Source organism: Vanessa tameamea, chromosome 26 (genome assembly GCF_037043105.1).
Source record: "Vanessa tameamea isolate UH-Manoa-2023 chromosome 26, ilVanTame1 primary haplotype, whole genome shotgun sequence".
Lineage (NCBI taxonomy): Eukaryota > Metazoa > Arthropoda > Insecta > Lepidoptera > Nymphalidae > Vanessa > Vanessa tameamea.
This window is the reverse complement of record NC_087334.1, coordinates 8,238,504-8,266,140: the sequence shown is the minus strand read 5'-3', so window position 1 is coordinate 8,266,140 and position 27,637 is coordinate 8,238,504. Positions and strand designations below refer to the sequence as shown.

General features: G+C 36.1%; 1 protein-coding gene across 1 annotated transcript; it reads right to left on the bottom strand.

The window, feature by feature from the left end:
* Positions 1 to 358: 358 nt before the first annotated feature.
* LOC113398498 (dual serine/threonine and tyrosine protein kinase-like) lies at positions 359 to 27,080 on the bottom strand. The gene is made up of 21 exons (XM_064219119.1): positions 26,853 to 27,080; positions 15,941 to 16,066; positions 15,486 to 15,646; positions 14,447 to 14,563; positions 13,435 to 13,848; positions 12,935 to 13,125; positions 11,189 to 11,295; positions 10,522 to 10,748; positions 8,325 to 8,441; positions 7,790 to 7,904; positions 6,444 to 6,688; positions 5,873 to 5,957; positions 5,150 to 5,237; positions 4,550 to 4,844; positions 4,193 to 4,311; positions 3,904 to 3,995; positions 3,276 to 3,408; positions 2,942 to 3,132; positions 2,596 to 2,821; positions 2,086 to 2,171; positions 359 to 1,367 (listed from the first exon to the last, which is right to left on the bottom strand). Exons 2-21 carry the CDS (start codon positions 16,047 to 16,049, stop codon positions 1,126 to 1,128), a joined length of 3,360 nt encoding a protein of 1,119 aa, XP_064075189.1. The 5' UTR covers positions 16,050 to 16,066; positions 26,853 to 27,080; the 3' UTR covers positions 359 to 1,125.
* Between the last annotated feature and the right edge of the window lie 557 nt (positions 27,081 to 27,637).

Sequence of the window (27,637 nt, the reverse complement as noted above, 5' to 3'; positions counted from 1 at the left end):
TCTTTGAAAGTAAAGTAGATGAATATTGTCATTCATAAGATTATATTGATAAAAGCTCATTAATTTATATAGCCCAGAATGTTATCTGAAACATTAACACCCAGTTTCGGAAATGAAGATTAAAGTTAGGTCGATGAAACAAACTAAATATTGAACGCTCATTGGTCGAATATAACTTCATTATTATGCACTAACCAATGACGACTTAGATTGAAGTCAAAAATAGTTTATCTTGCATTTATCAAAGTTTCAGAAACTCGTGTTATCTGTCATAACGATATCAATGTTATGACTTTAATATGATAACTTTACTGTATTTTAAATATTTTCTTATATTTTAATCGACAATTGTTTTCTTTTAAAATTAAATCGATTAAGTTAAACATCACACATGAAACGCTGCACTCAAATTAAACTTTCAATTTTTCCCTGTATCGCACCCAAACGAAGTTATACTTCAATTAATAATTTTAAACTACTCCTAACTCTTTAGACAATACAATCTTAAATAAATTTACCTTTTCTTGTTTTAGCTACTAGTTAGCAATATCTTTTTGACTTGAAAGTTCTTAAAATAATGCAATCAAAAAATAAAACAATTGCTAAAATCAATTAAGAACAAATTGTATCCACTTTAAACTTGTACCATTTAAACACGTTGCATTTTGGATCCAGTCTTAAAAAGCGACATTTCCGGTTCCGTGAACTTTAATTTAGAGTTTATGAACAAAAGACTAAAGATATACCTCTTTTATTACACGACCGCCAGAAATATCTGACATATGTGTATGTAAGTTTTTTATTCCGCAATTAGATTCAAGTGTCTGATCATATTTGGATGTAAACTATTATCGGAATCCTTACAGTGAGTGACACTGCCTTTAAAGTAATTAATTAATTCATTCAGGGCAGTTGGGTGTTTTTTTCCTTTATAAGGTTAAAATTGTTATTATGTATTTAATGAATTCTCATTTTACACAAGTTTGAAGTTACTATAGAGAGATTGCTTCGTTTATCCTTGTATAAATTACATTGATATGAACATACGTTATCACAAAACTTCGATATTAACTGGGTAATAAGTATCATTTATTATTATGCAATTTAGTTCCTTATCACAATGGACTAACATCTATTTTCCCACTTTTCATCTAAGCCGGTCATTTCGAGACTGTCATCCGACTTGTAGTCCGTGGGTTCGTATGTCACGTGTCCCTTGTCCTCATCCAATGCTCGCTGCAGGATGGCCTCCAGCTTCGGCTGTACGTCTCCGAGCAGAGCTCGCTGTGAAGGCTCGGAGGCCCAGCACGACTCCATCACCTCCCAGCACTCGTCCGAGAAATGAGAGAGGCGTTCCGGGCGGAGACCTAGTGCAGAAACATACATTTTGTTAATATATTACATGATTCTTAAAATAGGTTAATTTTTATAATATGACTGACAGACATACAACGCAAAACCTAAACCGGTCAGTATTATAGGATTAAATCTTTCAAAGGAATTCCTTATGAAATGTAAGTAAACACTAAGATATTTTAAAATTCATCTTCTAAGGAGTTAAATGGATGATGAATTTTTTGGGGAAAATTAATCACCCAAGAGGGTTAAATTGGGAATGAAAATTTGTACCAAAGTTCGCTTTTTTTCATTGTATGTATGTATGTGTATATAGGAATCGGTATTAAGGCTTTCGTTTAAAGGTAATCCCATTGAACCTTAATAAATATAAATAAATAAATATTGGACAACATCACACACATCACTCTGATCCCAATGTAAGTAGCTAAAGCACTTGTGTTATGGAAAATCAGATGTAACGATGATACCACAAACTACCAGACCCAAGACAAGATAGAAAACTAATGACCTTTTTCTACATCGACTCGGCCGGGAATCGAACCCGGGACCTCGGAGTGGCGTACCCATGAAAACCGGTGTACACACTACTCGACCACGGAGGTCGTCAAAGTTTACCATTACTTTTAATTTTTAAATGTGATTTGTGGTCAAACGATGTTATTAATTGACTTAAAAAAAGTTATGGTAAATTTTTATTTAAAATGCGATTCTGATTTACCATATTACCTCTTTTCACTTTACTCCACAGTTGTTCTTTGTTTTGGAATGATTCAAAAGCGGACGGCAGTTTGATATTCCCGGCACACAAGTACCTGCAAACGAAGTGCCAAAATTAAGTCTTCCAGATTAAAAAAATCAATTGAAGTTTCAAGATATTCGACATAACCGGTTGAGTTGAAATCTTTGGCCAATTTTAATGACACTATTTGTTTTATTTTATTGATTAAATAAAAAGTATGTGATTTATTTATTTGTATGAAACACCATCGGCATATTCACTAAAACATTGCAATCAAAAGTACACGGACCGATGCAGTGTGATACACCACACAGGTGTTCACAGCACATGTGATTTATTAAATAAGACTGAATAGGTTAAGAACGCACGTCGAGTGGACGAAGTTGTGACTATACAGCATAACAGCGCGTCGATCGACTCACAACAGGTGTCGGCTTCAGGACCGATGGACGGATTTGACTAACTTGGCTAACAAGTTATTTGTAACCCCAGCGTACCAGAACAGGATCCCGAAGGCGTACACGTCGACGGCGGCGCGGTACAGGCCGCCCAGCAGCTCGGGCGCCATGTGCACGGGCGTGCCCACCAGCGAGCCCGACAGCAGCGCCTCGGCCGCGCAGAAGCCGAGGTCCGACAGCGCCGCGCGGGAGCGCTCGTCCAGCAGCACGTTCTTCAGCTTCACGTCGCGGTGCACCAGCCCCAGCGAGTGCAGGTAGCGGATGCCTGCGGGAAAGTGACGCGCACTTTCTTATAATTAATAAGAAGACGGACAATAACGAGCGCGCACGGCGACACGAGCGGCAATCCGCAATGCAGAAAGCCCCCCCCCCCCTGCACACGCACCCTCGACGATGTCGCACGCGATGCGCATGCGCTGCGCGAAGGACAGGCCGGCGCGCACGGCGGCGTGCAGGTCGCGCGCGCGGCGCTGCGACACGAGCAGCACGCCGGGCGCGCCGCCGCCGCCGCCGCCGCCCCCGCGCTGCACGAGCGAGCCCAGCAGCCGCACGATGCGCGGGTGCGCCGGGATGCTCCTGCGGGCACGCAGTGATTCCACTATTATTTTAACGTGAGATACGGGTATCGCTGTGAGAAATATCGATTAATTTTATACTGTGCTCCACGTCTTAACCGATGTAAACGATGTACAATTCATTCATAAAGCACGCGAACTCGCCTCGTGTAGAAGAACTCCATCGCTAGTTCGTGGTAGTGGCGCTCGTCGGCCGGCAGCACGGACTTGACGGCGGCCGGGCTGTGTCCCGCCCACGCGCCGCGCACCGAGTACACGACGCCGTACTGACCGCGACCTGCGACGGAGTGCCACCTGGCTTCATCACGCTGGTATTTTTAACGACACAAAAGATCTGCAGACATTACTAAGCACATCATTTTAGGTAAAGAAACAGCATGTAAATGTCTCACAGCTAGATAGAGGCCTCTTGAGGCGTTTGGATCTTATTTAATCAAACCGCTCTAATGCGGGCTGCAGACATACAGTTTCTGTTTGTTTGATTTACCGGCGAGCACGAGATGATGATTAATTACGCGAATAGCCTCTTACGTTTATTTTCATGTAAACGTATTTATAATCCTTAATTAAGAATCTTAAAAAATGGTCCTTCGAGCCGGATAGATGAACTGTAGATCTAAACTCTAAAAACTTAAGGAAAATACCAATTTTAGAATTTTATCCAATACTAGGTATTTGTATATACATTTAAGAACTGATTTGATTCTTTATTAGGTTTAAAGTGTAAAATAATAATAACATAATTATTGCGTATCCCAAAAACAAAACTCACCAATCTCACGACCGAGTTCCGGGGTTCCGTACATTAAGAGATCACACATGGACGTGCTCTCCAGACACAAACGTGCAAATGCCGGTGCGTATCTGAAATATTTAAATTCATAAATGAAAAAATCATCTGATAATGTTTACTTTAGTAAATGATAGCTAAAAATATATTTAATTCGACATAACAGCTTGGAAATGTTTTTGAGGCTTTAATGTGGTCAAAAGATACGTCTCCACATTTAATAGTATATTTTAATATATTAGTAAGCATTACTTTTAGTTCCCATATTTACTTTTTCCTTATAGCTAGCTTGATATCTTCCGTGTGATGTAAGCGGCTCGCTAAAGCGGTCTCGAGCGACGCGAGCGCCGACTGGTACCTCTCGTGCGCGACGCTCAGTCTTTCCAAAATCTGTAATTTTAATTATATGACTTTTTTGAGAATAATATTTTTTTGATTAAAAATCATTATTTTGGATCACAGCTTGTAACTTATAATATTGGTATCGTCAATATTTTTATATAAAGGTGTTCGTCGCATCGACACTTGTATGATAGGCGATACTTATAATCTAAATGCGAATGCGATGAAATTTGGTACGGAGACAGCTCGAGTCGGTGGAATGTGATCGGTAAAGCTCGAGAGGCACCTGCAGCGAGATGAGGCGCGCGAGGCGCTGCGGGCCCAGCGAGGCGGCGCAGTGCAGCGCGGCGCGGCGGCGCCACGCGGCGCTGAGCGCGCAGCACGAGGCGGCGCGCGCGCCCGCGCGGCGCAGGCGGCTCAGCAGGCGCCGCAGCGAGTCCAGCAGCTCCGTCAGCAGCGAGAACGAGGCGCACGGCGTCAGGTCCACCTGGCGCGCCACGGCCAGCAGCTGCCGCATGGCCTCGCTGGCCGGCCGCCCGCCCAGCTCGCGCCGGCACCAGCCCTCCAGCGACTCCAGGCAGCTGCGGGGACACCTCTTGGCTAACTCGTCCTATTGCAAATCGACTTCCCTTTTCGACCCAAATAAATGTGGTTTTTTACAATGAAAGCATTAGTAGTTTTTCTACTTGTTTTAGTGTATTGGAGGTGTTACACGAACCTATTTTTACTCAATTTACGCCCCCTTGGACTAGGAGTGTGAAAATAGGTGGAGACGTCTACGTATATACTTGTGGACATTGATTTCCCCTTGCGTAGTTGGCTCGCCTCTATTGAGAATGACTGCTAGATGATTTTTTTTTTTCATTATTTTAATGAACATATGTACCGTTGTAGAGTTCCAAAATAAGTGTCCTTGAGACAGTCGACAAAGTTGACCAACTTCAGACTGATCTTCCGACTTAACTTCGACAGAACTGCAAACAAAAAAAAATCAAAATGTTCAATTTCAATATATTATATGGAATAAATTGGCGCTATCAGATCAATTTCTTTTTTTTTTTTCATATATTTTAAAGCCAGCAATACATATTAAAAATATTTGGCTCAGTTTAGGCTACGGGTACACAGCGCGACAGCAACCAATTGTTCAAGCGTACGAAACTAAAGCCACTTCGCAGTGATTGGAATGAGAAAAGCGACGTTTTGGCGCGCAGTCGGTTCAGAACTTGTTGTGTAGTAAATATATTTCAGTTCTGTCATTAAAGTACTAGTATTACACAGATACAGACTAGACACCGCATTTTCATTAGATAGTATAAAAACCTAGTGTATCATCTTTTTTTATTTCCGCTTTACCCGCCATGATGTTTATGTAGGACTCGCTGATTTCCAGGCCGCCTAACGTACGCCCTAGTACACCGGAATACCCACTACAAGACCAGCGCTACACCCTCCGTCTCTTCGGCGGGCGCCAGGGGGTCGCTTTCGCGCTTTCGCGTTTTCGCACTCAAGTAGTAGCGCGTCAATTTTGTGCAGAATCCACACGTAAACGTTCGCGCCGTGTACCCGGGGCCCGGTGCATGCATTCAGAATAAACAATAGAAGTCACCCGTGCGCTGCACGTCGAGCGAGGCCTGGCGCGTCGACACGCCGGCGCACGGCGGGAACGCCGCCTCGCCCTCCGCGCGGCCGAGCTGCGGGGGGGGGGGGGGTTTATTATGTAGCCGGTTGGACGTTATACTCGGTGGTGTGAGATCTATTCACTTACGAAGACGCGCCCCTTCGCGTTAAATTATAAACTGACTTAATAGATCTGTAGGGCGTTGTGCTGCTTTGTGATCTGGGTAAAAGCAGTCTTTCATCACTAATTGTGCCTCCAAGCAGCAATACTTAATATTGCTGTGTTCCAGTTTACAGGATACAACAGGGATTTTACATCTTCGTTTCCTGTTGTGATGACTGATGATTAAATTTTTTTACCGGGCTAAAGTCTACTGGTGTAGGCGACCACTTACCATCAAGTTGCCATCAGTCTGCCTGCTTAAAGTAAAAATAAAAAAGTATAAAATGCCACAAACAAAATTAAATGAAGCACGAAATCACAACGCCTAGTCCTAAGACTTACATTCTATACAAATGAAAACACTTTCTAGAAAGAGAAGCCAGTCTTTCATACTTACAGAGTCGGAATTCACGGTCGAGGTGTCGAAGGCCTCGCTGCAGCACAGGCTCTCGTCGGCGGAGTCGATGATCTCATAGTCGTCCAAGTTGCAGGCGTCGTACTCCGCCGCCTCCTCCGCCGCGTCCTCGCCCCCGCCCTCGCCCCCGTCCCCGCCCGCGCCCCCGCCCGCCCCCGGCCCCGCGCGCCGCGTGTACAGCACGCAGTGGGACAGCGCGCGCTGCCGCTCCTGGTGCCGCGGCTGGTCTGAGAACAGCTTTATATCGTCAGGGTCTCCTCGTGAATCTATAGCGCCCAGTTTCTGACTTCGCAAAGCTAATACATCCTTCCTGGGGCACGGTATTCGTTTCGATAAAGAAATTATTATTAACTTTGCCTATTAAAAAAGTTAAAGCTCATGTCAAAAAAACATTGATGAATAAGGCATATTACTTAAAACGAGATTACATTAAAGATAATAAAGCGTGGACTTTATTACGAACTTATTGATGGTCAAATGAAACACTACCACCGGCTCGGAAAAAAAAACACCTTGACCCGGGAAGAACTGGCAAAAGAAACTCAGTGACTATTTTTTGTCAATATGCTTTTATTTACTTATATTCAATTCAATATCAAAAGAAAAAGAAGGAAATAGTCAGGTGGCGAAATAGCGGCTGCATTACTCCAATGAAAACTCCAAAACTGAAATATTCTAAGCGAGCCGTATCAACAACCGTTTATATGGAGGACCCATGGCAGCTTGAAATCAACAGTAAGACCAAGAAATTCAGGTGATTCAACTGGATCCATCGATTCACCATTGATAAGTACATCAGCTTTTACATTTTAAATAACTACTACAAACCCATGTGTATAAAAACTATACTCATTCAGATAATTTTCACGCACACATTGACAAGTTCCAACAGAAATACATTATCTAATGAAAAACATACATTAAACGAATTGACCGTTTCTTGTAAACTACATTTTTTTTATGGCATTGGTTGACGGACGAGCATATGGGCCACTGGGCCTGATGGTAAGTGGTCACCACCGCCCATAGACAAAGGCGCTGTAAGAAATATTAACCATTCCTTACATCACCTATACGCCACCAACGTTGGGAACTAACATGTTATGTCCCTTGTGCCTGTGATTACACTGGCTCACTCGCCTTTCTAACCGGAACACAACAATACAGAGTACTGGTATTTAGCGGTAGAATATCTGATGAGTGGGTGGTACCTACCCAGACGGGCTTGCACATGCATTTAGTAACAAGAGACGGTTCACCAGTTTTATGTATGTGTATATACTCAACGTTCTTAGTCGAATCTACGCCGGGTATAATAATTCTCTTACCATCGACACTCCAGTCCATGTTGTTTATTTCTGACTTCATCTCTTGGAGTACTTCTTGCATTATCTGTAGCAGCTCCTGTTTCTTATCGCCTTCGGAAAACTTTTCGCTTATCGTCTGCGGACGAAAAGATTAATCCATTAGTGTTTATGACAAAATAAATTATTTTAAAGGTGGACACATAAATATAATTTGCACGTATTATAACAAATATTAGTATATTATTTTTGTTTGAATAAAGAGTAACTACTAAGTTTTGACGGTTATTTTCAGGTGATATAGCTTCGAAACCATTAACTTAACAATAACATTGTAAAATGGCGATACAAAAATGCTTGGATATATTATATTTTGATTTTGGTTTACTATAACGCATACAATTACTTTAAACAAATTCTAATATCAACTTCAGTCAAGACACCAATTCAACCACAATATTTAAGACAAATAACTGAATTCAAACTAAACACAACTACTGTCGAAAATACCTATCATGTATAATCCATCGACCCCCTGCAGCCCGCCCGCGCCACTCACCTCGTACAGCTGCTGCTCCTGCCGCGCCACGTACTGGATCTTCTTCGGCACTATTTGCAGCTCTCGCGCCATGTCGAATGAAGCCAGCATGAACTGCTGCAGTAGTTTCACGTGTATCTAGAAAAATTGCTTAAACGCTTAGCCTTGGGGAAGGAACTCAAGGATGATGTACTACTGTATAAATCATAAGTTGTTCGAGCGTTATTATTATTAAAAGCTATTTCGGGCTTACTTAATTTATATATACAAAAGGTTTCAGACCGACAGACAGAAGACTACGCTTCTCATCTTGTAACGATTCAAAAAAGAGGCCATCCTCTAATGAGACTACTGACTGCTTCTGACTTATTATAATCTGTGTACAGATTAACACACAAGTGCCCTCTACACTCTTATAATCCAATGGCACGATAAACCAAAACAACTGGAGATGGTTCAGGAGCTTCACTTGGGGTGGTATGACTGTTTGCGAGCCCGTCTGGATACGTACCACTTGTAATATTATACTTTACCGCCAAACAGCAATAGGGAAGAAGTGGCATGAAAGAGCCAGGTTTTGAAGAGCCAGAGCCATATGCATTATTTCGGTAGTTTATCAACGGATTTGGTTAGTGATTTAATTTTTAAGTAAAAATACTGATTTCCCGTCACCCACCAACGTTTGAAAGTCCGCCGAAACAAACGATAGCGAGCACATCGAATCAAAGTTTTCGGTACTAAAAAGTAAGTGTCTTACTTCAATTTACTTGTTTTTTAGTATTTTATTGTAAACAACTATTGGTAAATGGATTATAGATCGAATTTGTGCATATATTTGGCCTTGCAACTGCGTAAAAACTAAGCGGCAAAAGTTTTGGTATTATTGTTATTTTAAGGGTTATATTTTTTTTAAAGCATAAGTTATGAAAGAGCCGGGTGATTGGGTCCTGAAAGAGCTCTTTAATAACCGACTCTTTCAAAACCCTACATTTTAATTTGGTAAATACAATAAAATAATAATAATTATGCTATTTGATATATGTAATAATTTATTTGCTTCAGATATTGCATTATGAGAACGATAAGTCCCTTTCCTAAAGTGGGGCCAAGACAAAACAAGATACGCAATAATGGAAAAATGTCGTTTGTCATCGTGGCTGACACTCCTGAAAAGAAAAAAAGAACCAAAAGATGCTAAATGAAATAAACCTAAAATGATAATTAAGAAAATGACCACAAAACAGTAAAAAAAACGTTTGAAAATCAAGACATATGAAAACTGATTAAGATTGGTCTCTATGCAAAAAAAATTCTGATTGGTTCGTGAATCATGTGGCTTCAAAAAAATAATTTTTTTGCAAGACATTTTTCTATTATTTGGAAAATTATATTAATTAATTAAATGTATTCTTAAGTTTCTAAAATTTAAGATATGACTAACTAAATAATGTGTTAAAATTAAAGCGTTAGTTGGAATTATTTAAAATGACTGGTAAAATTACAAATTTCTTAAAAATATTAGTTATAATATAGTTAAAAAAAAATACTAAAATAAATAATAAATGTCCAGTCTTAGTATTTTTTTTAATAGTGTTCTTATTATTAATTTGGGTTGTTCTTACAATTATACTTTATAAAACAGACTGGGTCTTCCATAACTTTTATTGGCTCTTTCAATACCGATATGTTATGAAAGAGCCAGAAGACATATTTTTTTCAAATTGATTTTTCGTTGATTTTTCCATAGTATTTAAGGTTTTTTCGTATTAAATTACCTTCTTTAATAAATGAATAATAATTTAAGAAAAAATATCATCATTTTTTAAATTTAAACTATACTTTTTTGGTCCGTTTAGAAAATTGGCTCTTTCATGCCACTTCTCCCCCCCTACTTAGTAGTGAGCCAATGTAACTACAGGCACATCATAACTCCAAAGGTTGATTGGATTTGTATATCTAAATAACGGTTAATAATTCTTACAGCACCAATGTCAGACGTTGTTGGCTTCTTACAATGTATGGTGGTGGCCCATTTGCCAGTCCACCTTCATATAATAAAACAACAACAAACAAACAATTGATCGTTCGCCTAAATAGTAGAGCGCTATTATATACCCTGCGAATGTTACTCTAGTTAGTCTCTGATGGAGTTAACCGCCATGACCGAAAACAGGGGACCATCAGAATAGAGCCGTGAGGATACTAAAACTACTCTCACCTCGCTCAACCTGGTGCACTGATCCAACAAATAGCTCTGTGAACATTCAGTCGCGAACTTAATCACTGTATTCAATAACGAACTTCTACTCTTGATAGTTCTATCGATATCGACTTCCTTCTTCTTCTTGCCGTGCTCGTTTTCTTGTCTCTCGGAGTTCTTTAATATTTCAACGTCATCTATAATCGACCATTGGCTTTTGACGTGGTGTTTTGGAGGGGGATTAGCTGCGGACACATTATACGTTTAAATTATATTATAAAGACGGTCCCATCAAAATTAAATTATCCAAGGGGGCGATTAAAGAGACTTTGCATTGTCAATTACTAAAAAATCAATCCAAAAAGTCACAACCTAAATCAAATATCCTACAGCTGGGCTATGAAATCATGTTTTCTTAAGAAGGTTACGGTTATTCCACCACACTTGCCCAAAAAAACTAAACAATTTTCGCTTTATCATCAAGAATAAATTAAATATAAAGCAACCACTGGTTCGTTCTAGATCGTACCGCGAGGAACGGTACTCAGTAGACGGTTAATCTGTTTACCAATTTATAATACTTAAGAAAATTAACGGATACAAACTCCACGCAATTTGATTATGACTGTAGTGTCCGTAGAATTTTAGTTTGTTAAGAAGAAGAAGAAGAAAAATTAGTTCTTACATATAAGCTCCCATTGGTCCAGGAGTTCATTCATAAATGCCGTCTGTTCCTCTTGTAATCTTCTATTTGAAGGCTTGCTTTGTTCAGATTGCTCTATTTGCCTGGTACTAAAACAAAAAAAAATGTATGATTAGTTCCACATTAGTCTGTCCTTCTGCCCTTATCCCAATTTTATTTGGGGTCGGCGCAGCATGTCTTCTTCCATGCTTCTCTGTCAGACGTCATCTCACAAGTAACATACTTTCTAACCATATCGTCTTTCACACAGTCCATCCATCGTTTCTTTGGTCGTCCCCTACCTCTATATCCATCCACATCCATGCTCCAGACCTTCCTCACAACATGTTCCTCATTCCTCCGCATAACATGCCCATACCGTGAAAGCCGGTTTCCACGTAGCTTCTCGGTTCACTTTCAAACTTCCTCTTATGTACTATTAATATTAATATATAAACTTTGTCTTTTCTATAACATTTTCAAAATCTATGAGCACGTCCGGGTAGGTTAAGGTACCTCCCACTCATCACAAATTCTACCATCAAAATACGATACTTTGTACTGTTGTGTTTCAGTTTGAAGAGTAAATGAGCCAGAGTGACTACAGGCACAAGGAACATAACATCTTAAAACCCAAGGTTGGCGCATTGGCGACGTAAGGAATGGTTAATATTTTATTATTACTAAATATTAAGTACTTATAGCCATCACGGGGATCAATTTTGAAAAACAAATTTAAAAAACAGTCGAACGAATGCGTTTTCTACGTATATGAATTATATCTATTCTAGCGGCAAGATACGATGGCCGTTTTGACACATTAAAAAAGTGATGTGAAATGTAAATTTATTATCGATATAATATATTCAAATCTTTGTTTTTTTGCAAGTAATTTAATTCAAGTTTTTGTTGCAAGTAGTATCTGATTAAAAAGGTTTAATAAAAAAAATATAAAATAAGTTTAAGTAATATATTCGAACGAAAAATAAAATAAAATAAATAATTTATAAAATAGATAAAATATTTACTGTCAACACAAATATAACACCGACTACGAGGTCGAGTGTGAGAGTGTGACGTACACGTTTACGCAAAAAAATATATAAAAAAAGTTATCTTCGCGGTACCCTAATATTTGCAGTTTAGAAATCACATTCGATAAATTTTATGACTAAATGCACGTCACTATTGACAATAAAGAACAACAATTTGCTCCTTTGATGTAATTATTTATTAAATACGAAACTTCATGAGCGGGCAAACGTCAAAACGGCCATCATAGCGTGCCGCTACTATAGTCCACGACATCGTATCTGTATGTCGTGGAAAGCCAATCATTTTGATTAAAAGAAGCTTATTTGATTATTATAGTAGTGGGTAAACGCCGTGACGTCATGGAATGTTAAAGTCACGTGGACAGAGTCGTGTTGGAGATTATGCGGACTGGATAACGACACTTACGTTTGGGTAACTGATCAGCCCACACCTCCAAGGCGAAACTGTCGGTCTACCTATTTAAGAACCAAGTTGTAAATCCGTAATAAAACTTCTGTCGCTATATGTGTTATTTTAATTCATCGTGATGGACCCCGTACCACCGAACAGAGAAAATGACAATTCTATCGCTCAGCCATCGCTGCCGCCGATATGTATATATATTAAGACTTATTTCAAATTAATTTTAATATGTTATAGAGGCGAGAACCACGTCTGCCGGTACTGAAACAAAACCTATATAGAAGTAGTTACCCAGAAACATTATTCTTAACCAGTCCCCGGTCTGACTCAGGCAACTCCTCAGTGTTACACAGCTCAGTGGACTCCGTCGCCTCACTGAGATTGTTTCTTCTCTTCTCCTCTGCTTCACTGTTCGAGAAGAGAATGAACAGGACCTGAGCGTTGACATCGATTTCCTTGATCTGGTGGAGATCTAAACAGTTCTGGAAGTGAAACATAAAACTATCAGACAGGCTTATAGACCACTTGAATATTTAAATGAATGTGGGGTGGGTGAAATCTCAGACAGAACCACTTAGTCGTCGGCGGTGTTGTTGCCCTCCCTTTCGCACTTCGTTCAAAAATCAACTTTCAGTCCGTTCAAAATAATAAAAAGTAAAATAATTAAATAAAACATCTTCCATATATTAAAAAAAAAAAAAAAAGATATTTTAATGATTCTTTACAATTTTGTCTCATTCTACAAAAAGGTTTTATAAAAATACCATAACATAAAGAAATGTCTACATCACCTCGGAACTAAAAACAGCTGACTCATCCCCTTCTTTCCAAACTTCATCAACCTCCTCCTCTATCTTGATATTAGCATCATTATTATTGACTTTCGTCATATAATACAGGCTAAACGTCGACCAGAAATCTTCCTCGCTCCTAGAGACGGTCATCTTCGGCATGATATTCTCACTGAAGACATTCCTACCGAAATTATCCAAGGCATACAGATACACCGGGCTGTATGACTTTAAAATTGTACCCCGTCTGTTATAAAACTCTGAATGCAGTTGTTTTAATGTTAAATAATTCGCTGGCCCTGGATCTTCGCTTATGTCTGGAGGGACGATTATTTTTAGACCATCTTTGAGGAAGGAGTTGTTTAGTTCGACTTCTAGAGTTGTCCCTAAATCGCTGTCCTGTCGCAGAAGATCCTGTAAAATTAATATTTCAGTACAAACAAATTATGAATGATCAATATATCTTGCTAATTTTTACATTCTGGCATCGGTATACAGGCGAGCATATGGGTCAGCTGATGGTAAGCGGTCACCTATATCTTACATAGCCAATGCGGTACCAACCCTGGGAACTTAGATGTTATGTCCCTTGTGCCTCTAGTTACACTGGCTCACTCTCCCTTCAAACCTAAACCAATCAATACTAAGTATTACTGCTTGGCGTCAGAATATATGATGAGTGAGCGGTACCTACCCAGTTTGCACAAAAGCTTACCACCAAGTAAAATAGATTGCAGTAGAATTAGTCGGTGAAACTTACCATGATCGGCACAAGGAGCCACAATAAATAAGGCAATTGTGTTAATCTAGTATTATCGGTGTAACTACAAGCACACACGTAACACCTTAGTTCCCGAGGTTGGTGGCGCATTGGTGATGTAAGGAATGGTTAATATTTCTTACGACGCCGTTGTCTATGAGCGGTGGTGACCACTTACCATCAGTTGACCCATTTGCTCGTTCGCCTATCGATATCATAAAAAAAAATGCTGTAAACAACAATGCTGCCTACCTGCAATGGCAAAGTGTCCCATTGTTTCCGGCTGCACTCCAACTCGTCGACCAGCTCGAACTCCGAGTTGCCCACCGTTAAATGTACTTGCGTTGACGCACCATACTGGATACGGATCTGGAACAGAAGTGACCAGAGTGAAGTGGTTATGGGTACGAAAGAGATCTTATTAGTTTCTAATCATCTATTTAACGGATTTTCGGAAAAATACCACTGAGTTTTTTTGCGGGTTCTTCGAGTTTGAATTTAATCGAATCCTGTAAAATGATCTAAGAGTGCTCGAAAGAGCCTACTTGAATATGTAATATTTTGATTTAATCTTTCCATTTTTTTAATAAAAATAAAATAAATAAATATTGGACAACATCACAAACATTACTCTGATCCCAATGTAAGTAGCTAAGGCCCTTGTGTTATGGAAAATCAGAAGTAACGACGGTACCACATACACTCAGACCCAAGACAATATAGAAAACTAATAAACGTTTTCTACGTCGACTCGGCCGGGAATCGAACCCGGGACCCATGAAAACCGATGTACACACTACTCGACCACGGAGGGCGTTAATGTTATTAAATTTTATAGAATAATAATATCATGGCATATTTTATAGGATATCAGTTTATATGAATACGTTTTATGGACTGGTCTGTATGATCGGATGATCTTAATGCAATAGATACAGTAATGGAGTTTTGGTTAAAAAATATAGAAGATTTCTCTAAATTGTTCTACATATTTTTTCAGGAGCTGATTTCGAATTTCGGTAAGTTCATAGTTTTTATGTCTGTTAAGTAAAACGTATCGATGTTTTTGCGATGTGGTGATTTTAAAAGCACTATTTAAAGTTTAAATTCGGAATCAGCACACAAAAGAATGTAAAACTCTATTTACCTGGAAAACGCACTCGTGGAGACGATTTCCTCGGACTGAAGATTACATCTTTACATTTCAGTACAAGCCAGCTTTCCAGAGTAAATTTGAACCAGAAACAATGAATGCAAGTTAAATATCTTCTAATTATAAGGTGATACAAACCCATCTGCAGCCTCTGGGTAATGACTCGGGCAGGAGTCGTCTTCCTAATATGCAATTCAGTAATCTTGCTCTAGCTGATGGAGAACTTCCCAAGATCACCAGGGCGGTGGGGCGGGAAGCCTGATTCGTGAGGCCCTGGATTATGTTGGGTATTTCGGGATCTAGAAGAATATACTGTTAAATTAGTATATTATATATAAATCTCAAGTAAATGCTCAGAAAAATCAAGTTTTCTGTTCATATTTACGAAGTATGTACGATATAGTTATACTTTAATTAGATAAATAAAAATATTAATCTAATATTTAAGCAGATGACGTGTTACAGCCAAATCAATAGCTAAAACCGAATTAACTCAACTGTTTGGCGTTGAGCTATTAAGGTATCATTAATCTTCAAATTACATATTATTAATCAGTTTTCAAATGCCAATTTAGACAAATCTGATATCGTACCATAAGCCAAGATATCTTGCACTTCCTGCAGCGCACGAGCAGTGTCCCGCAGGAGGACACGAAGAGTACGCACGCGAGCCGCGCCGCGCCGCCACGCTCCGCCCGCCATGCACGCCCATGTGCTATCTAGGTATATTTTTATTGTTAACATGATAACATCAACACTGATCTATGAAGTGTATATAAACCTATATACATCATATAGCTTTTTTCTTTTTTATATACATAAATAAATACTTGATAATACTACGACGACATAAATAAAAGTGGACTGTATTTAGTCAAATCAAATCAAATCAAATCAAAATATACTTTATTCAAGTAGGCTTTTACGAGCACTTTTGAATCGTCATTTAACAAACTATTTAAAGTAAAGCTACCACCGGTTCGTAATGTAGATTCTACCGAGAAGAACCGGCAAGAAAATCAGTAGTTACTCTTTTACAACATCTAAAAATACAATCATGTTAGTTAAATACAATTATATATGTATGTTATGTCTCCTGCCTGGAACTCAACAAGCATTAACTCTACGCTTTTTTATCGTCTATGTAATCTTGTATCGAATAATATGCCATCTTTACCAATGTATTTTTTTACAAATGACTTGAATCTACGACCAGCCAGTAGCCTACTAAATGCAGTAAAAAATATATTCTTAGAACTATTTTATTATAAATATATTCAAGCAATATATAAAAATAATGTTAACTTAATAAACGTCGGCAATGGAAATCTGCCGCACGCCCAATCAATATGGCGCTTTGTAATTTAAAACATTTTCGAAGATATTACAAATTTAAAACCCAGGGACATAGTCTGTATAGTCTAATAACAAAAAAGCTGTGAACATTGTATATAAAGACATTCTTTGGTATATTTAGCATCGGCACCGGCAAAGCCGGCGAGGGTCGCTAGTTAACAATAATAATCATAAAATAAAAGCCATTTATATAAACATTATAGGAATGATTAGTTACTCTCTTCAATCACAGCGGCCATGAAAACTAAGGTATGATCTCCCTATCACCTCACCCTTAAAAAAGACACTTAGACTATATTCCTTATTGCGTTATAAAATCAAAAATATACTAAGTTCTCTGAATGTGATGCACAGATGAAATAGTGATGTTTAGAACGAACTTCGGTCTTATTAGGTTTTTTTTTTTTTTTTTAATTTAAGTCGGTCTTCCCAAAGTATAATAATCTTTTAAATTTAATGTACGGTTTACAACCGGTGAAGACATCGACTAATCTACATATATTATTCGAGGTTGTTAGTCTCGCTAAAACTCAAAACCGGCTTAACCGATTTGGATATTTTTTATTTTATATTAAATAAGCTAAATAGACGAAAAATTTAAATTGTTAATATTGTATGGAACTCGTCGCTTCCCTAAATTACTACACTCTGCTTTAAATAGATAGCGTTCACTAGTACTCTACTATAGATACAAAACTATCTTTCTTTTTTTCCTACAAGAATAAGCCGTGGAGTAAAAAACAGCCTATGATATTCCCACTGCTGGGCTGAAGCCTCTTCCCCCTTTGAGAAGTTTTGAAGCTTATTCCATGCTGTTCCAATACGGTTTGGAGAGTTCCTCGACACAAAGCTTTCGACGCGATGTTCTTCACCGCCGAGCACGAGATGACTTATAAATATTAATTAAACCCAGAAATTTAGTGGTGCGTGCCTCCGGTTTGAACTCGAATCATCGATTAAGAATCACGACTCATAAAATTATAATTAGTTCCTACTAGCACTTGGCTAGGGCCTGTGTGTGTACCTCATAAGAAATCAAAAGTAAAACAACAATATAATATGTCTATGTCGTACATATACAGTTTCGCCTTCTGATAAGAAATGTTGCTTGAATATTTGTAAAACTTACCACGTTAGTTTATTAACAAGCAAGTTCTGACTCGTACATAAAATCCCATCTAACGCACACACGTTTGGATTCAACGGCGTTGTCATCGTCATGAGTCACAAGTGTTGTGAAATACCTAACGAGGATTGGTTGCCAATATAACATGAAAACTTATCTATTTTCCCGTTAGCAGTAAGGTAGTGAAAATTCCCATTTGCAGAGACCGGTAAAAAGAATACCTATTTACGACATTTTCATTTTGGCACGAAAACGGACGAGCGAGCTTGTAGAGAAACTGGTTTTTTATACCATCCAGAATAAATGCTTTAAAAGTAATGGTCATTTTCGTTATCTTTAAATTATGATAGTATGTTCAGTATTCACTTGATCTCTTATCATAGTTTAGCGGTAGAATGATTTATAATTAATTAGTACCTGCACAAAGCTCACCACCGACTCTTTATAAACTACGATGAGTAATTAATTGCCTATTCGTTAAATTAATCTAAAATAGTTTCTTTCTATTCAAAGAGAGAGGAGGCCTTAGTCCAGCGGCTGAATTTACTTTTTAATTTAGATAAGCAATTAAACATACAGGATAATATTTAATCACCAGTGGCCAAAGACAAATCAAATCAAATCAAAACCTACAACACAATGTGTAATGAAGCAATTGAATTTCATATTTACACTCCTATGTATAATATATACGCACACGTAAAGCCATTGCTACTTAGCACAGTTTGAGACACAGGATTATATAAAAAAATATCTTTATGTGTACTAGCCGTTCCGACTACGTCCAGTTGAAATAAGAAATTTACTGACTTCCCGATCGCAGCGCCGTTCTAAGTTCCGAACCGTTTCAAGCAACCCAATCAAAAACAAAAAACAAACATCAAAATCGGTTCAAACGTTTAAGAGGCGTTGATTTACATATACACGTACAGAAGTTTAATATATATATATAAAGATTTCACTTCGTATATACTTGAAATGTTGTATAATTTTGATTTGTTTACGAATCTCACTCTTACATTTCACGATCTTGTTCTGCGGAATTTCGATAATGTTTTTAAATAGTAGCACAGACGTATTAACAGCTTTTAACGGCTGATTAGTCATGCTTTCAATTTTAATAAACACGATAAGAATACACAGAGGACAAAGTAACCGTACTTGCGTGACGAACTGTGTGCACATAACGTATTGAGAGGCAACAACAGATTTTTGTAAAAGGATAATCAATATTTTATAACCATTTTAAAACCAATTTTCTTAAGAACTCCTTCACTGTATAGTACGGTTACGGAAGTCAATTTCTATATTTAAAAAAATCGGTTTTAGTTTATACCTAAATAATATTTTAGACGACTTTAGTTAATATCATCGTAGGTAAAATTTTTGTATCTAAAAAAAAATCATATCTGTTTTAAGTATAACAAAGAAACGATTGATGGATTGTGAGAAAGACGATATGGTTAGAAAGAATGTTACTTGTGAGATGACGTCCGACAGAGAAGTATGGAAGAAGAAGACATGCTGCGCCGACCCCGAGTAAAATTGGGATAAGGGCAGGAGGATGAGAATGAGATGATCTGTTTTAAGTATAAGTATTACTATGTAAATCTATGAATTACAGTATATGGCTAAACCACCTACTAAATTTTTTTTTTTTAAATCGCCCTCAGATTGTCCTGTCCAAAACGGTTGGCTAATTATAAACCATTAATTAATAACAGCTGTTAGCGTTATAAAACACATATATTATTAATTACTAATAAATTTGACATTTTCTCTCAAACTTAGTTCATTTTTTTTCTACCCGTAATTGCAGACTGATTTTTTTTACCATTTTCTGGTAATGAAACGACTACTAATAAGTTAATTACAATTCATATTAAAATCATTTATATTTTTAAGACGATGAGTTACATTGTCGAGTATATATTGAGATGCAACCTTTACTTAAATTCACTTCATAGTGAAACTTCTACATCATGCATATTAAAAGTTGAATCCTAAAATCTAACAATAAAATGAAAACTACTTGGGATATTATAAGTTCAGAGACAGGCAGAATGAAGTTTGATGCAGGGCAATTAACCCTTAATATAAAAGGGTATATTGTAAGTGAAGATTTAGATGTGGCCAACCAATTCGAAGAATATTTCTCTAATATTCCTTTGAACATACGTTCCCCAAAATTAGTTAGAATTTTCTTTTGATAGTATAACTCCGTACGATGTATTAAAAAAATTTAAAACATTAAATTAAAAAAAAACCAGCGATCTATGGGATCTATCAATTACAATTATTAACAACGTAATTGTCGACTTGGCTCCTTGTTTAGCTATCATCTTTAATAAATGTATACAATCTGGTATTTTTCCAGATCTATTAAAATTAAGTAAAGTAATCCCATTATTTAAGTCCGGTGATAAAAATGACCCAAACAATTATAGACCGATCTCTATTTTGCCAGTATTAAGTAAAATTTTTGAAAAAATCATGCTTAATCAATTGTTGTTATACTTTAACTCGAATAAGCTATGGCATTCTCAACAGTTCTGTTTTACTAAAGGTCGTTCGACTAATGATGCGGGTATAGCATTTGTTGAGCACATTTATGATGCGTGGGAGAAGTCACAAAATGATATTGGATTTTTTTGTGACTTATCAAAAGCTTTCGATTGCGTTAGGCATGATATTCTTCTAGAAAAACTTAAATATTATGGAATCCAGGGTCCTGCATTGAAATTCATTTCCTCCTACCTTAATGAAAGAGTTTTGAAGGTTGTTGTTAACGGTGCAAAGTCAAATGGCGCTCTGGCGCAAATGGGTGTACCACAGGGTTCAATTTTAGGACCTCTCTTGTTCTTAGTATATATAAATGATTTACCTTATTTTGTAAATAAGACTTGCGACATTGTACTGTTTGCAGATGATACATCCCTTATTTTTAAACTCGACAGAAAGATTAACAACTATGACGTTGTAAGCAGTGCTCTGTCGCGGGTTCTTGGTTGGTTTGACATAAATAATTTGGTACTAAATGCCAAAGACTAAATGTATTTTGTTTTCTCTGCCAAATGTCAAATCAAATTCTTCTGCCGTCATTTTGAATAATGAAAGACTTGAGTTTGTTGAGTCGACGGCCTTTCTAGGGATAACCCTTGACTCCAAACTTCAGTGGGGCACCCATTTGTATGCCCTAGCAGGGAAACTAAGTAGTGCCACTTATGCAATAAAAACAATAAGAAAACTCACGGACATAAGTACTGCTAGACTACTTTATTTTAGTAATTTTCACAGTCTTATGTCATATGGAATGTTGTTATGGGTAATGCAGCAGATATTGAAATAGTATTTATTCTGCAGAAAAGAGCTATCCGAACTATTTATAATATTAGCTCTAGGACATCATTACGCGAAAAATTTAAAGAAATAGGTGTATTAACGGCTGCTTCACAATATATTTATGATAATATAATGTTAGAAGAATATACAAAAGTATTCCATAAAAGCTGATATACATACTATTAATACAAGAAATAAAAATAAACTTGTAACCCCTACTTTCCGTTTGCATACGATACAGAGAACGTTTTTGGGCAATGGTATACGCATATATAATAAGATACCGGGAAATGTAACCAATTTACCATTTACGAAATTTAAAAAGTTTATTAAGACTAAATTAATAAATAAGTCTTATTATTCATTAAATGAGTACTTTTTAGAAAAAACGCCTGGATTTAGGCTCGGGTTCCATCACAGGACACTAATTTTTATAAAAAAAACAGCATTGTAAATCTGTTTATTTGAAAAGAGCAACTATGCGAGTTTCTTGCCGTTTCTTCTCGCTGGAGGCTGCTTTCTGAAACGGTGGTAGTTTTTTAATATCGTTCTGAAGTTTACTTGAATAAAATTGATTTGATTTGATGTATAAATGGAATGGAAACGCTGTGTTCAAGTTTATCATAACATATACAATATTTGTCATTGATTCTATCAAAATAATTACGACAATTAATATGTACATTATATTCTAGTAAATATCACTGCAAGTATTCATACTTTGTAATATGACTTTGAACTATAATACTATATTGGCCTTATATCATTTATCGAAGTGCATTTGTTTGGACTGCACTTAAGAGTATACTCAGTAAATAAACTGTAAATCTACTGAACCTTATTTTATTTCTCGATATGATTTATATATTTCACCATACCTGTCTAAGATTTTGTGCACTTGGTGAAACAGATAGACGACAGAAATATATTTATCTCTTACGATTTTTCAATTAAAAATAAATGTTTTATTTATTCAAAGTCAAACTAATTTGAGCTCAAGTAGGCTCGTATACAAACTTTAGAATGGTCACGTCAACGATCGTCCCAGTAGGTGTAAACTCTATGTTTAAGAACCAGCAAGAAACTCTGTATTATAAACAACTAAATTTTCATGACGTATACGGAAATCCATGAACACTTCACTTCACGCTTTATTGTCGATATAATTGCATTGTGTAATAATCTATACCAATATTATAAATGCAAAATTAAGTATGTCTATCTGTTACGCTTTCACAGCTACAGAACTAAAATTTGACGAAATTTGATATTAAACAAACAAACAAGAACCGAGATGGCCCAGTGGTTATAACGCGTGCATCTTAACAGACGATTGCGGGTTCAAACCCAGGCATACATCGTGAAAAATCCTGCATGTGTTTAATTTCAACGTAATTCTGTCACTTGTCTATCCGCCAACCCGCATTGGAGCAGCGTGCTTAAATGTGCTCCAAATCATTTCCTCAAAGGGAGAAGAGGCCTTAGCCCAGCCGTGGGAAATTTGGAGGCTGTTAATGTTATGTGTATGGTATTAAACAAGCCTGAAGACCAAAGAAGCTAACTAAAGCTAAGAACTAACCTAACCTAACAGCTGACGATAAACTCTTAGAACGAGAGGGAAGCTGTAGGCGACAACTAGTACTCTGTTTATATTGCATTTATAATTATGTGTCAGAGAACAACGAACAAAATAGAATCGCCTCAAGGAACAGAGACCGAGGTTACACTGACTCGTGATAACCTCAGGGAAATCGTTGCGTACACAGATAGTACCTATGCGACAAGTGCATCGTTTGCGATCCTTGATTCCCAACATTCTTTACAAATTATTAATATAAATACCGCAGGTACAATAATTCGTTAAATAAAACATTAATAAATATAGCATACTATTCAACACAAGACTATATAGATATCGGAATATAAACTGGAAAAAATATATATTGGAAAAGATGTTGAGTTTGTTGACTGAGTTCTTCTCGGTAGAATCTTCATTCCGAACCGTTGATAGCTTTACGTGATATGGTTCTGTAAAATGACGATTCAAAAGTTCGTAAAAGCCTACTTGAATAATGTATATTTTGATTTTGTAACCTATAATTTCATATAAAAAAAAAAACAAATAAGGAAAGTTATACAGTTTAAGATGATGTTTTCGCTATTCCCAATAGAATCTACGTTCCAAACTTCAGAGAACATTTGAAAGATTACTTGAATAAATAATTATTCGTTCAGGTTGCATGTCAATGTTGAAGGTTATAATATGTATATCTCTTCATATTCATCTTCGAAGCTTTATATTTCTAAATCAGAAGCTGGTTCGTCAACAGAACAATCTAAATTAAGCAAAATCAATAGGTATTCTCTCGTACTTACAGAGCCGCAAATATTCTGAGATTAAATTTGATGATGGCATTATATTTTGGGAATGTCTCCTCGCCTGTGGGTTACAAATTGTAGAACCTTATATTATAATAGGTTACAATATGAAACATCTTGTTGAAAGATTTGAAAAGATTCATTTTGCTTACGGTTAGTAGAATTATCTATCAGGCGTAACTCAAAAGTTACCTTTGTCTTGCTACTAATAACGGACAGTAAGGTAAATTTATGAAGATGAGCGTTTCAATAAAAATTTGTAAACGTCAAGTAGATACTTCTACTATCGGTAAAAAAAACGAGTAGTTTTTTAATACAACCGAACCGCTTCAATAGAGTATTCGTTGATTAAAGCTACAATGCACTAAGCGTATCCCAAGCAGTTGTTTCAATATCGTGTCTCACGAAAAGCCTCGCATCCTATAACGACGAAAGCAAAGACGCGTTGGGAGCACTGATGAAGTCAGAAATGACGACTACCAAAGCGAGTCCGGATTACACCCTAATAATAGCCATTCATAATATAGATGCTCCAATTATGAAAAGACTGGCTGAATACCATCCAAACAGGCTAAGGAAACCCAAATACCATTCAGACAAATAACACCCTTTCAAGAAGACATACAAACTCATATTTATATTGCATATAAATTTTAAATTTAGAAAATGAAAAAAAAGCAATCCTAAAACTTATTTGTGATGCCGCTCGGGCATAAAAACAAGCAGGCACACTAAATAAAAAAAAAATACAATTAAAAACACAAGACAACATGTCTGTGGAGATTCAAATATAACAATAAAAAAAGTATTCTTCGATTCTAATACAGAATGTAAAGAAAAGACCTAAATATTTAAATAACCATATAATTGACTCCATAAAAAAACAAATTTAATCGTATTGGAATTATTACTTTTAGGTCTCCGATATACATTTAGTCTTCGATACTATTTATGGTTTTACGAACTCAGCCGTTAAAATTGGCCGCCTTATTCTTTAAGATTCAAAAATTACACATAAATATATTTTAAAGATTTAAGACCATTTGATATATCAAAAAATAAATAAATACGTATAAAAATAAATGTTTACTTAGAATTATGGTTCAACAGGAGAGAAATAAAACCAAAGATTTATTTTTAGGGCCATAAACAACTGCCGGGCCCCGGCATTTGACACATGCAGGTTTCCTCACGATGTTTTCCTTCACCGCCGAGCACGAGATGAGTTATAAAAACAAATTAAGCACATGAAAATTCAGTGGTGCTTGCCTGGGTTTGAACCCGAAATCATCGGTTAAGATGTACGCGTTCTCACCACTGGGCCATTTCGGCTCATCTCGGCTCGGTACATTTGTTATTATTTTATAATATTGTCTATGACTCTGGCACTATAAGAAACTACCTTTGACACCATCAATTCATTGTCAGCAATGCATTTGATTGAATTTTGATTGAATGGATTTAACAACCAGGTAATCACTATCAAAATTAATAAAAATAAATAAAGAAACAGAAACAGCAGCAAACAGAATTAACATCACAATGCTGGTAAAAAACCTACTCTCCTCTTAAGTGTAAGATTTGGAATGTCACAAAGCTCCTTCGAAGCATTTGACGATACACATGTGACTGAATGTCATTTGTGACTTATGATGCTTCACCGCTGAGCAAAAGAATATAATAAAATTAAGTTGTAAATTACCTGGTCTCATTATACGTGTGTCACAATACTAACAATGAACACTTATTCAATTATTTATTTCTGTATTGTTTTCAAAGAAACAATCTATACTTCTATAATAATATTATAAAATAAACTCTGTCTATTATGCAGTCACGGCTAAGCCACAGGATCAAATTTGATGCCATTTGTTATGAACAAAGCTTGAATCCCAAGGCAGGAAATATACTCCTTTATATCTACAACCTACGATCCACAGGCAAGACCGCAGGCAAAAACTGGTATTCATATAAGATTCACATATCCAAACCAATGGGTCTCGGCTTCATTTACTTACATGAATGCTTTTACTATTTATATATCCTGTAAACCTGTTGCCGTTACATTAAAGCGTAAATGTGAATTAACAGGACTTTAGTAATACATGTAATTTATTCATATGTATGCATCCACAATATCTCTGAACTTTGGATAGGATTTAATGTAACCAAACTAGATGCAACAGCATCCAGTTTGTTAGTAAATGGCTATGATTTACACTTTAGTTGAAAGTAATTAATTAACATTGAAATTCTCAATTGCTTTGTACTTTCTACCGATAATAATAAATAATAATTAACATTTCTATGTAATTTCATTATTGGAAATAAATAATTACTGAGTTTCTTGTCAGTTCTTCCTGGTAGAATGGAAACATTAAATTTTAATTGTTCATCATAGTATTATTTATTTTTGATACATTTTGATCAATTTTAAAATGTCATAAAGTTTTAATATTTAAATTTATTCAATATGACCAAAAAACTGCAATGTAATGAACATTATAATAATAATTCTGTTTTTTATATTTAATTATCAATATAACTTGTCCTTTTACTTTTAAGCATTTAGTGATTGCCTTTAAGTGAAGTAGCACTTAGTTACGATCAACATAAGACTTGTTTTTTTATATATACAGACAAAGATAAATACATAATAGCATTTGAGTGAGTGTAATTGACTCGTAAAAGCCTGACTGAACACGAGACAGTGGACTGGGGAGTTGTACACCAGATAACCTTTATGCTAGGTATAGAAAATGACCTTATTTTGAAGCAGCATGGTGGAATAAGATCTGAATCTTCCCCGCAAGAGCGAGAAGCGTTTGCCCCGCTGTTTATTTTACTTTTTAAAGACAGAAAAATATGATTTTCAACTAATACTTACCTTGTGAGTTTCATTTATTATAATGCAAAATAATAAAATTATATTTTTCAACTAAGAATAGAAAGTTAATATTTGCGATAAAGTGAATGAACCTGTTACCGTGCAATTTGTGGGCAGTTACATACATTCGAATCTATTTTAAGATCGATAAACAAAACATCCTCTTCGTCATAAAATAATTAAATAATGTAAAAAATACATTGTAAATCAAACTTACAATACATGAAGGTGTACAAAGAAATAAAGATTAATGATGTAATAAAAATAATAGGTCGCGGGTAAACAAAAAAAAAATTGTTTCGGTCCAATAAAACAGTTCAAGATTTCGCAAGTGAAACTATATTACCGCAAACTTCCTTGAATGCAAAAGAACAAATTATATTCGATGTAATAAGTACATGCTACATATACATACCTCTTTGCTGGTGAGAAGATTGGATTAAATTAAAAGGACACAGCACTAGTTTCGTAAGAATTTAAATTTTATCAAAATTTATATAGTTATAATTAATTTTAAATCAATATTTTACATAAATCCGATAAATAAGACTTTTATATTAAGGATGTGTAAACAACAATAAACAGAAAAAACCTATAGAATACACTCATACACAACAGTTAGCAGTGGCACACATTTGTAAATACAAATTGGAATATTTGACAACTGAAGTGTCAAGCAAAAGCACGTCAGATTGACATTTGTAGATTAATTGCTAGTTAAAATTAATACTTTTACTTCGTCAAAAAAAAAAGCACTTTTAAGGTAAGTGAAATACACACAACTTTTCTTTTAGTATGTAATTATACAATTCATTAGTAAAAAACGTCTAAAAAAAGAAGACTACAGTCAGCTTATTTATAAAAAATTTGCTTTTAAAAAGGAATTTTATTAAACAAATTGGTAATCAATTACAGAATATATGAGTTATTCATATTTTTTTTTATAGAATATTAATAAAAAAATATTGTAAAGAAAAAATTAATGTGAACTTTGAAACATTACATTATAATTGTGCCAAAAGAAAGAAGCGTTTCGTTATTACATTATTTTGAAGGAATGTGTGCAACCACAAATATATTTTTTATAATAAAAAATATATTTGTACATTAAAGTGATCATCCAAAATTATATTTGAGTGAATCACTTATAAATCACTAAAAAGAATAAAGAGTAAATATCATGTGACACCCAATGTTATA